This window comes from Nelumbo nucifera, chromosome 1 (genome assembly GCF_055504915.1).
Source record: "Nelumbo nucifera cultivar China Antique chromosome 1, China Antique-T2T, whole genome shotgun sequence".
NCBI classification, from domain to species: Eukaryota; Viridiplantae; Streptophyta; class Magnoliopsida; order Proteales; family Nelumbonaceae; genus Nelumbo; species Nelumbo nucifera.
Window position 1 is genome coordinate 128191482 of NC_142649.1, and position 12011 is coordinate 128203492.

At 35.6% G+C, this 12011-nt stretch overlaps 1 protein-coding gene and 1 long non-coding RNA gene across 9 annotated transcripts; one reads left to right on the forward strand and one right to left on the reverse strand.

Annotated features, from left to right (window-relative positions):
- Positions 1–235: 235 nt before the first annotated feature.
- Positions 236–9263, reverse strand: LOC104613151 (uncharacterized). 8 transcript variants are annotated; one of them, XR_016080128.1, is made up of 9 exons: positions 8310–9252; positions 7576–7692; positions 5640–5729; positions 5507–5555; positions 5247–5318; positions 3714–3839; positions 3173–3343; positions 3013–3070; positions 236–1141 (listed from the first exon to the last, which is right to left on the reverse strand). It is a non-coding gene; the product is annotated as an uncharacterized LOC104613151 (long non-coding RNA). The 8 variants fall into 8 exon arrangements; XR_016080127.1 differs by having other exon boundaries at positions 3173–3335; positions 8310–9249; XR_002023553.2 differs by having other exon boundaries at positions 3173–3839; positions 5490–5555; positions 8310–9263.
- Positions 9264–10794: 1531 nt separating this feature from the next.
- LOC104613199 (uncharacterized) lies at positions 10795–11719 on the forward strand. Its single transcript, XM_019200449.2, has 4 exons — positions 10795–10829; positions 10939–11029; positions 11166–11234; positions 11342–11719. Exons 1-4 carry the CDS (start codon positions 10795–10797, stop codon positions 11414–11416), a joined length of 270 nt encoding a protein of 89 aa, XP_019055994.1. The 3' UTR covers positions 11417–11719.
- The last annotated feature ends 292 nt before the right edge of the window (positions 11720–12011 follow it).

Sequence of the window (12011 nt, forward strand, 5' to 3'; positions counted from 1 at the left end):
AAGTTTTGCATCAGGCAAAAGTGTGAATTATAGTCACAAACAAAAAACTGAACTGGGTGCAAAATTTGTATGTAGTTTTGATCTGCATTGCAAACACATGCAGCCTAAAAAAACTTGATGGAATCAGTGTTTTGCTCCCTTAGTCCCTTGTTCATTTCAATAGTGAAATTATGGGAGTTTCATAAAAGTAAGGAGAGGGATTTCAAGCTATACAAGCAATAAGACAGAGGAAAAACATCAATACAATTTAACAGTGAGGATTCTGCATTCAATTTATCACTCCCTAATGTTGCTTTATTATTTCTGATACAAGCACTAATTATACAAGACTTTAGTTTAAACATCTCAAGCAAAACACCCACCAAAGAAGAAAAAAAAGAATAAAATAGAAAAAGAAATATAAGCCTAAAGATAGAAAAATCACACAAATTCACTTGAATGGCTTCCTTCCAACTCCAACAGGCGAAGATATGGTGGAATCCACACTCAAATTACCTATTGAAGGGGTAGACTTATGCTTCCCTGATATCCTTTGAGACATGGAATCCTTGTCTGAGAACAGAGAGCACTTGTTCCACCTCAGAGATCCAATGCTTTGGGTTAAAGGAAAAGATAGTTGTCTCTTTGCTTCTTGACTTGGAGTTGGTGTCCCCTTTTTGAGATTCCTAAGAGTTCTCACTTTTTCTTTAGAAGAAATTGTTGGTGCCATGTAATTGGGCATGGAAAATGGCGGGTAGCTTGTGAGGCTCTCATCATCTCTCAATGTATAAACTTCAGATGCACTTGTTCTTTGCTTTGGATGCTTCACTGGGGTGGAGATACTTGTTTGTGGCGCTCGACTTGATAGAGTTGGTCTAAGTTTCGTTCTTGTGGGCATGGATGATTTTGAAGATCTTGGTGTAAGGGCCTCAAGGTTCTCAAAGCAAAACCTTCCTTGCTTGTAGTTACTTGATTGTGGTAGCGGACTGTGCTCTGAAATGGGGTTGGATGGTGTTAGACCATTCTTTGCAGGAATTGTTTGGCTTTCAAAGAATTGATATCCTGGAAGTTGTCATTCCATCCAGTTCCACCACCAGGGGGGTCCTCCTGATCTGATATCCATAAGGGCTGCATGAGCTGATTTAAGAGGGGCCTTCCATAACTGGTTGAAAGAAAAACAGGCATATTAAACTCCATAAGTCCACAAGTCCTTCAGCAGTTTTAGAGATTAGAACAAGGTTGCAAACTTCGATAATGTAAAACCAGTGTTGACACACTATAACCTAAAGTTGCATCTTAGGCATCTTAGTCTCCCTGCTACCATGAATTCATGGTAAAACCAGTGTTGACAAGCCTGAACCTGAACCTGATTTTTTTGGTAGGTAAGACCTGAACCTGAATGGGTGATTGACGTAGTAAGAAACGATTTAATATGGCCCATCACATTAGAGCAATTCCACTTCAGTTTTGGATTTTATTCAAAGCTATGACTTTGATAGCAGAGAAGCAGAACTGGAGCTGAACAAGTCATCTTGAAATAACACAGATCTCATCTGTTAAGATCTAGGTCATATACTATGATAATATTCTCTTATTCCTTTAAAGCTGAGACATTTTATTAAGGCAGAAAGAACAAATAGGTAGGGACCAGGGGCCTACATCCCCTAACATTTCAGGTCAAGTTACAAGGAAACTGTGAAGGCAATAGTAGGGAGTTCACTTTGGCTGTATTTTAAAAACAGCCTGGGCTGTTTTGGGAATCTCTGCACATGACACCTTAGCTAATTCAAGTCCTCATTTGTCTTTTCAACTAAAAAATATTTGAATATGAATGCCTTTTTACCCTCATTATGAGATGCTAATCACAGCAGTTTCTTTAAACAGCCAAAACAACAAAAAATTTTCTAATAGCATGGCTATATCCATTCAAATCTTGTACATCCTCTCATGTACATCTCTTTTTCTACTCGCTGAAATAATTTCTTTAAAAGAAAGCTTACATTCTAATTATGCATTAAAACAGGAACATTTAGCCGGTTGTACATCTGGGTCACTGCAGTGAAGGAACTAAACAGTTGGACTTTCATTAAAAATCCTAACCAAGTGGAAGATTTAATGGTCTTGAGGAAGAATACCACCCTAACAAAACCATCTGATACATAAAAACATGCTTCACCACCAAATGCATTCTGACATATCTCACCACCACTCCATGACCCAATGAAGAATCCACCATGCCCAAATGCTTCATCAGAGCTAATTTTAATGGGTATTGTGTCTTCTATGTATGTATATATATATATATATATATATATATGTTCCACCCATTGTGCATCCCCTAAACTTTGCATTGATGCACCCCGTTAACCACTCAACCCTCGCCATGCCTGAGTTACAAGTTTTATGGAACCTATTAACCTAAATTTTACTATTTTAGTTTACCTAGTACCAACTTGTATCCTGCTCAAACATTGGAATCTAGTATATAAAATAAAGTAGCTTCTCATCTACAGTAATTATGCTAGATGAATATGATAATTGGGTAAAACACATGGCCATGGGTTTCCTGTTTCTAATTCTGTCACAAGCTCCCTCAGAGAATATAAAATCAAATGTAACAGTGAGACTTAAATGAGTGCTTCAAGGTTCATTTATTTTCCAAATGGTCCAGTCTTAAGATGTTAATAACACAATGCCTTCAACTTCAGTTAAATCCAAGTACTACCTGTACAGATTTATGACTGTTGCAGGTCTTATACAGGCCATTCATTGATATATATGACTGATGCCCATTAAAAATCAGGTACACACATTATATAAAGGTACTAGAAAAAAATAGCAAAAACGTCAATCTAGGGAAAAGCACTAGGCATAGTATATAAAAGCAGAGCAACAAAAATAGATAATCAAAACAGAAATGATAAATACAGATACATTTATTTAGGCATGTGATATTATCTCTTGATATTGAGACATTCAACTTCTCAAACCATATTCTCAGTAAAGTTATCAAAACTGAAAACCTCCACTCACCAGTCTGTTGAGTTGGTGTTTGTTCAAGGTTCCTCCATGTTCTGCATGATTTTCAGTGCTGATAATATACAAGGACAAAGAATGAGTAATGGAACCTTGACAGCTATAATGCTTAAATGAATTAAAGGATTAAAAAACAAACTGGCAACAGACAAAATACCCTTTTGAAAACCACTCATTGAACTGCTCATGGCTGTCAAAAAAGGTGGGCATTATAAAATGAAGAAGGGCCCACAGCTCCACCATGTTATTCTGTATGGGTGTACCAGTCAGAAGCAAAGTGGTTTCTACAATTGAAACTGAGCAATGTTTTCCACCTTATACTGCAAAACTAATGTATTCATCATAACCATCAAGAACACAGGAAATCATAGAGTAAGGGTTATATTTAATGCATATAATGGCAGAGAATTGAAGATTGTGAAATGACGTACTTACTAGATTGGAACCTAACTAATTCTTACCTGTGAATAATTTGCTCATTAACATGTAATAAGTTTACTTTGCATACTAACACAGAGCTAAATAAAACTCATATTTAGATAATAATAATAAGCACCTGATTAAATTTTAAGTATCAACAAAAAAGAAACAAATCCTGCACCAAGACAATCAGGTGAAATTTATCTGCTAATGCACTATAGAAAGGTTATGAAATTAAAATAATCAGAAGCACATCAATCTGGAAGATGAAGTTAAACCTGTTTGAACTTTTAATAGCCTGGGCTTCGTCTAAAACCATATATTGCCATTTCAAACACCAGAAATACTTTTCATCGGATACCAGCAGTTGGTAGCTGGTAATCAATACGTGGAATGCAGACTCCCTATAGGGAAAATAAGAGAAAAGATGAAATAACCAATAAATATATTTTCCACAAGAAAAGGTATGGTACTGATCAAATGCTCCAATTAAGAAGACAACATTAATAAATAAATAAATTTACTGCACAGAAAGTGAAATACAAAATTGAATAAAAATTCTTGACATCCTTGCATAGCCACAAAACTAAATAGTAGCACTGAAGATGGATGCCCAGACAGTTGCAGTATTGGATTAAAGTTAAATATTTTGTTCTTCTGCATTAGAGATTGGAATTATTGAAGTGCTTGGTTGGTAGGTTCATCAATGCTAATCCTGAGGAGCAAGTGGTGTTGGCAAGAATACTAAGGAATAATTTCCAGGGAGGCTGGTTGGGCACTTGGCTCAGAGAATTCAGAGGAGGTATAATTTGTTGTCAGGTGTTATAGATCCACTACTCAATGGAGCACAAAAGTGATATCCATGTCAAAAATCAACCCAACTTGAAGATTGTCAATATCCAATCGATGATATTCTTATTCTTAGGACAAAATGGGGAACAGTCAAGAAGCATGCAGATAATAGATACTGCTCAACTGTTCTAATTAATACTATTTATAAGGATTCCTAGCAACTTCAATCCAACATCTGCTATCCATATATATCTATGTCTGTGCATTAAGTTGGCACCTAGAAAGAAAGGCACTAACAAAATCCCCAGAGGTGTAGGCCTTAGTTATTTTGAGGCTTATGCATTAACATCTCAGCTCTAGTTCTGTTGAAGACATCAAGCTTTGAGTCATTGACCCTCCATGAGGAGTCATGGCTCATGAGTAGGCTCACTAACTTCTTTTTTTTTATTTTTTTTCATAAATAAAGTAGCAGGAGTTGGTAGGATCCTTGGTTTTTGACATACAACACTGAAGTGGTTTTGGGAGGAATTATTTCAGGACACAGAGCTTGCTTGTACACATTGGAGTTAGATGTAACTCTTCCATGTTGCTGCTTTGAGTTCCACTACATACTTTCTTAGTCCATCCACACTTCTATCTTAAACACAACTCCTTTTATATTTTCAACCCTAGAAATCATTTTACAAATCCTATCCATTTAACCTTTCCATTAACTCATACGCAAACATTTTTTTAGTAGTTACTGATCAAAATTTTGTTGTACCAGTAAACTGATGACAAATGTTAATACAAATACAAGGGAGATCCCATCCCTTCGTAAAAGTACAATGGATCTAGCCAAAGTGCTACTCTCCACCACATATCTCATCAATCCCTATGTAGATAGAATTCCATATATCAAAAACCAATAACCACCCTCCTTTTTGGAGTGTTTTTTCATTGCAATTACAGCATATAAAATCTACATATCAAATTGAAATTTAATTTTAGACTCCATAATACTTATATTAATATTATACCTTAGCATCTCATTTCTGTCATGTTAACCTTCACTTAGAATTCCATGGTCGTGCTAGTTCTCTATAGATTGCCTTATCAAAAGAACATAAATAATTAAATCAAGTCAAATATTTAATTTGCACCCAACTGTATTTTATCAAAAGGCTATTGATCTCCATCAATTGCCTTATTAAAAGAATATAATTCTACGACTCCGGTGTAAAAAGAATTAAATATATAGAAAATTATATACAGAGACTGACATGAGATTGAATCTCACTTTTGGGTATGCTATTCTTGTGAGAAAGGCCAAACTCGACCCTGTTTCCCTGAAACAAAACACAAATGATATTTGATGGGCCAAGACAGAGAGAGACGCACAAGAATTTTGAATACAAAAATTGACATCTTACCTCAAGTCACTACAACCGCAAATCTTATGTAAGGTTTGTCATCAAATCACTGTTTTTATTTTACAGCCCCCTGTCAAGCTTGATCGGCCACTACAAATTTAAAAACCTAATGTTAAAAGAATGAGAAAAGTAGAAAACCATATAGAAAAGAATGATAAAACCCTATAGTAACCAAGAAATAAAATAATGGAAAGAAAAATAGAGAAAGAGAGAGACTAACATCAATAGCTTCGGTAAAAGTGAACAAATTATGGAGGGAAGTAGAGAGGGGATCAGGCGAGTGGTAGAAGTCCAAGAAATCAGTGGAGAAAATTTGATTTCTTAGTGATTCTCTTTCAGGTTCAAGTCAAACCTGAAATCGTTGAGGGCCTTGAGGCTAGTCGAACTCAAATCATGAGGTTTTGCAGTTGTAATCATGGTGGAAAATCAAAATTTGGGATATTTGATGGAGGGAATGGAATTAGTTGTGGTGGGAAATGGTTATTTTGAACTGGTTTAATTCAATGTTTTAAAAATTGACTAGAATTGGAACTGCTTTGGCCACCGGTTTTTGGGTCAGTGGTTCAACCGTCCAGTTTGAATGGACAACCCATGGTTGATGCTTTGGTTAAATAAGGGATGGGAAGAAACACTAATTTTTGGGCTATATTGTAATCCATTTTATGGCTTCTACCTGGGGGAGTTGAGAGACTATCTCCTCCTTATTTATATCCACCATTTTTTCTAATTTATTAATGAATTTCAGCTATTAATTTAAAAAAACTTAGGCTAGCCCCTATTACCTAACCTCTAACTGCATTTCTTTTGCTTATTACATGCAATAAGCCCCCCAGTATAACTGGTCTCTGTTCACTCATTTGTTTTGCTAATGCATCAACCAATATGGCTTGACATATGAGTTATCCTAGTTCCCTAGAGAAACCTCTCACTTATGATATGTTGAGATTGTCAAGAGCCTAGGCTGTTGTGAGAAACTAATAAATCCATTACAGGACTATCCACTGCCTGACACTATATTACAATCTTTCATAGTTATGTTTTTCGAATATAGTTTTTTTTATCAACAACATAAACTTTTATTAAAGAATTAATAGAAAGGTACAGAGGAAGTAAGGGGAGAGGTAAAATCTCTTAACCCTCCCCGGGAAAACAAAAAACAGAATTACAATACAACCCAGAACATTTGATCCCATTGCAACCAGCTTATCTTAACCCATTGCAGCTAAATCTCTACATTCTGAGTTAGCCAATTGAAGTTTTCTTTTTCTTTAGTTGGCAAACTTCCATAATCAATTTTCCTCCTTTTGCAACCAGCTTATAACCAATTTTGAAATCTCCTTTTACAATTAACTTTCTGATATTCATATCTTTACCCTTCTTTAACCCTTCTATTGCCACCATAACCCCAGCTCTAAGTGAATCCCTCACACCTATTATAGCCTTTCTAGGAAAGCTCTATTAAGGGAAGGTCTAAAATTGAAAGGAAATGTAAGTAATCTTCTACTGTTTTTCTTATGATTTCTATTAACACAAATGAAGAAAATAGTGAAAAGTCATATGCAACAATTACAAAAGAAAGAAAAAAACATCCATTTTATGGCAAGGTAATGAGGCAAGCTCAAGGAACAAATACTTTTGGGGATTACTGGCAGATTATAATGCCAATATCTAAATCAGTCACAAACAGACCATTTGGAAACAACAAATGAAATGAAAAATCCCTAAAGAAATTGATCAATATTGAAACATACTCAAAAAAGCAGCAGAGTCAAACAATATGGAAAGTCACAGTAGAAACAGGAACGGAAAAGAGAATGGAGAACTAAGAATTGAACTAGATTTTGCTAACTACTACTGTATGATAAAACACTAATCTTAATGAGCAACATAAACAATAGGCAGACACCAGTGATTTATGCAAGGAGAGAAAAGGTACCTTATACAAATTTAGGTCAGATGCCAAACTGCTCAGTATCCCACTGACAAATGCATCACCAGCACCAGTTGTGTCAATGGATTTAACTTTAACACCACCAACCTTACCCTTAAATTCCTGCAATATGGGTTAATTACAAAGAGAAGGTAAATGATAAATAATGCCATAGTGAATTAATTCAAGGGATATCCAGTGGTTTGCCAAACACAATCACAACTCCTGCAGGATCCAAAAGTTCTCAATCTAAGGATGCATTTAGTGAATTAGTGTTTCATAATTAGGTGCCATTACCAAGTATCAACACGAAGTTCAATTTTTTGAATTTGATACTCCCGAAGCAACAGAATAAAGTACTGGATTTCTTTATGATGTTTTTGAGGCATAAGAAGGATGTTTTATGGCTCTTAATCAAAGTGAACTCAGATCTTAACAATTTACTAAGTTGGACCAGATAGCTGATGAGTTTTTTTTTTTCTGTGAACATTCTTTGAGAAATCATGTTTAAACCAATTTGCATTACTCATTAAGTAAAGTCTGGTAAATGCACATACAAATACAGCATGCTTAGGATTTAGGAACCATTAAGAAACTTCACCTTCATGGACCTATTCCATAATACGATGCTGTTTCCAGGAAAGCAACGAGATACTAGATAATGGCCACTAAACACTAGAAAACAACAGTTGATTTTTTCAAACAAGAAAAAAACCTAAAAATCAGAGAAAGGGATTTACCTCAATCAAATGTTGCCGATGTGTGAATGAGATACTTGCCAAATGCTGATGTCCGACTGCGTGTGAGAGATATTGAGATAGAGAGCGAACGAGAGTGAGAGAACCAATGAGAGAGAGAGAGAGAGAGTCGACTGAGATAGAGAGAGAGAGAGAGAAAGCACACGAGAGAGAGACGAGTCAACTGAGATAGAGCTCAAGAGAGAGAGAGGACTGAGATAGAGAGCTCGAGAGAGAGAGCACGCGAGAGAAAGAGGACTGAGAGAGAGACGAGTCGATTAGATAGAGAACTCGAGAGAGAGAGCGAGCGAGAGAGAGACGAATGGGAGAGGAGAGAGACAGAGAGGGCGGGAAGGAAAATGCGTGGGGGAGGAAAAGATCAGCCCGCGCCTTTCCTCACGCACTATTTTTTTTTCATTTTTATTTTTATGCTATACCGTCGTTATAGATATCCTTCACCGACGGCCATTGATCCGTCAGTATATATATCTACATCGATGGTTATGACAATTTTCTTGTAGTGATAGGCTTAAAAGAAATAAAAGTAACATTGTCCATGATGTTAGCATAAGAAATCTGGATACTAGTCCATGGGTTTTCTGATTTTGGAAAATGTTCATCAAATAAGGGGAACCTAAATCTATTTAATACAACTATACAAGAATTTGTAAAAAGAAGTAAGAACTGAACCATTGATTTAATTCAAGTTTTGTAATAGAGTAATTTCAATAAATGTTTAAAAACTGAATCCATGTGCAGTAGTACCTTTGTGAATTTATAATTTCACACAGTGCTAGGTTTTGGTGCTTCTAACATGTCACGCTGCAAAGAACAATTCTTCCATATACTCCTTTTTAGGTCCTAGAAGGCCCTAACTTTAGAGAAGCCAAGGGTTAAGCCACATAAAAGGTGGAGTCCACTCTCTCTCTCATTCACTTTCTCTCTCTTTGGAGTGATCAAAGGTGGACCGTGTTTTGCAGTTTTGTAATTATGATAAGGGCTATAGCTTATGTTTGGATCTAATTCTGAGCTTATGTCTTTTGAACTACATGTTTTTTGTAAGTGGGTGGAGATAATAAAACCATGTCATGATCGACTCAATTTTGAACTACCAAAATGAGCAACTGAAAAACCCAGTACCCAATAAGTGTGTTTTTGTGTGTGTATTCACACCTAGCATGCATTGGGTATAGTTACACGTACAAATCGCTCCCCCCAAAGAGAAAATTCCTAACTTCACCACTGGCCCTAACTAGTAGATCTTCTGTAACATTATGTGAAGTATGGTTTGCCCTTTCTAGAATAAAGTCTCAGAATCGATAGTTTAGAAGATTAGACTAAACGTGCATACTCTAGACTGGAAATCCATAGTTGTTCAATTTGCATCTTTTTCTTCTTCTTAACTGATTGGGTACATTTTGCTTTCAAATATATATATATATATATATATATATACTTTATTTACCTGGCCAAGGACCACATATCTTTTCGTGTAACTAAGGTAGGTGGAGCTTGCATTTCTTGGCATGCTAGCCAAATATTTTAAGAGCCCATATTGACATTACAAGTTATTTGGAATGCCATTTTATATGGCCTGGATTCATTTTTCTTGGTCAACAAAGTTGAAAAACCAATCCGAAAATGAAACCACTTTTTGGCCATCGGTTTCTTGATGACCGGCAGTTCGACCGTCTAGGTTGAACAGTTCAAATAATTGAGTTACTTCTAATATGTATTTTACATCTTAGCCTTTAGATTAGAATATTAATGATTCATTATCCATCTTACCTTGATATTATAATTTAAAGGCTAAAATGTAAAGTATATGTTAGAATCAACTCAGTCGTTTGAACTGTTCGACTTGGACGGTCAAACCGATGACTAAGAAAATGGTGGCTAAAATGAACTCCATTGTGGGATTGGTTTTTCAAACCTTGGTGACCAAAAAAAAATTAAATCCAGGCCATGTAAAGTGCCATTCCAAATAACACTTAAAATATGGACTCTCTATAGCCTCTTAAGATACTTGATTAAATCATATAAACGATTTTCATACATAAAAAAAGTCAACAAATTCAATAAAAATAAATTGAAGCCATTTGACATTTATCTTTTTTATTGTAAAAGAATCAGTTATTTGGTTTTTTTTTTGTGAAGTTAACTATTTGATTTAATGGAATAGAATAAACTTATATTTAATGATACAAAGTCACAAACTGAGTTTGTCATTACAAACTAATAACAAACTAGTTAAGAGGAGAAGCACAAACATCACTAATCTCCCGTTGAACCCATCTTCAGAGTTTTTTTGGTAAAACCGTCACATATCACCGCTTGCCACGAGTCTTTTGTGACGCTTCACTCAAGCTTTGATATCCTTTCGCACATTATATAGGTAAAGTCCCACCAACAACACGGCACAATCAAGCTTTGAATTGAACGAGTTTTCAAGCACAAATAAAGCTTTTATGTGTATTTCAAGACTGAAATGTCTAACAACCAAATTAATGTTACAACAACATGGTATATGTCTCTCAAGGGCTTCATCACAAAGACTATAAATCCCCTCGCCAATACTTTGTTTTTTCATCATTCATCACAAGCCCGTCTTGAGTAATATTTATGTTGTAAGTTCTTTGCAAAGAGGCCAAAAGAGAAAAACGACGGTTGACAACTCTCAGAAAGCGAGCTTCAATGCTAGTGAAGCCAAGGGCCAAGCTCAGGTGAGCAATATCCACTTATATATAGGTTCATTATATACTCCAATTCATCATGTGTATAGATATATGCATGCATACATGGAACATAATGTGCCCATGGGTTTCCATTCTTGATCAAATTTAAGTTTTCTCCTTGCAGGCCAAAGCAGATCAGATGATGGACAAGGCAAGCAATGCCTATGAATCAGCCAAGGAATCATGTCAAGAGGTTCATTTCATTTCCCAAGCAAAAGAAATTCTCTTGTTCTACCAATACTAATAATGCAAACAATCTGTTTGCTAGTATAAATTTTAATTGATTTTTTTATTGTGTAGGTTGGTCAGCAAATGCAGGCTAAGGCACAAGGGGCCACTGATGCTATCAAGGATGCCACCGGGATGAACAAGTGAAAAGTTCTTGCTTCATAGATGCTGTTTTGGCTTTTGATTTCTTGTATTTATATTACATTATATAATAAAATGAAGTTATCCATGTAACCTTATTCTCTCTCTCTCTCTCTCCCCAATAAGGACTAAAAACCCAAACCCAGCCTATGTAATATTGCAGACTGGATCCGTTTGGGATTGGGCTGGGCTGGCCCAAATTGCACCCTTATCCAATAAGGGAGGTATCCGTCCAATTTGAAAAGAGAAAAGATGCTTTAGTTTTTAGGAGAAACATAAAGGGAGGTTTACGTCTTTTACCCTTCTTTATTTCTGAATTGAATATTTGGTTTCTTGATTGGCACCAAAGTTGAAAAGATCATTCTTCTTGTTTTATCAAACTTTCAATGTTCTGTAAAGCTAGCCATGATTGAGATTAACTAAAGAGATCATCTAAAAGTTAAAAGTAAATTTACTTGATTTATTCATAATAGAGGTTAAGTAAACAACTAATTCGAGAAATTATGGGTACCCAATGGCCAACACTGCATGTTCCTATAAAAAGATATAGTAACCATAAAATTAACCTATGTACTCCCAAGAAGGATATATAAGTGTAAAT

Coding starts and splice junctions, on each gene's coding strand:
- LOC104613199 (XM_019200449.2), top strand. CDS start 10,795: ATGTCTAACAACCAAATTAATGTTACAACAACATG. Junction 11,030..11,165: donor AAGCCAAGGGCCAAGCTCAG/GTGAGCAATATC, acceptor TTCTCCTTGCAG/GCCAAAGCAGATCAGATGAT. Junction 11,235..11,341: donor CCAAGGAATCATGTCAAGAG/GTTCATTTCATT, acceptor TTTATTGTGTAG/GTTGGTCAGCAAATGCAGGC.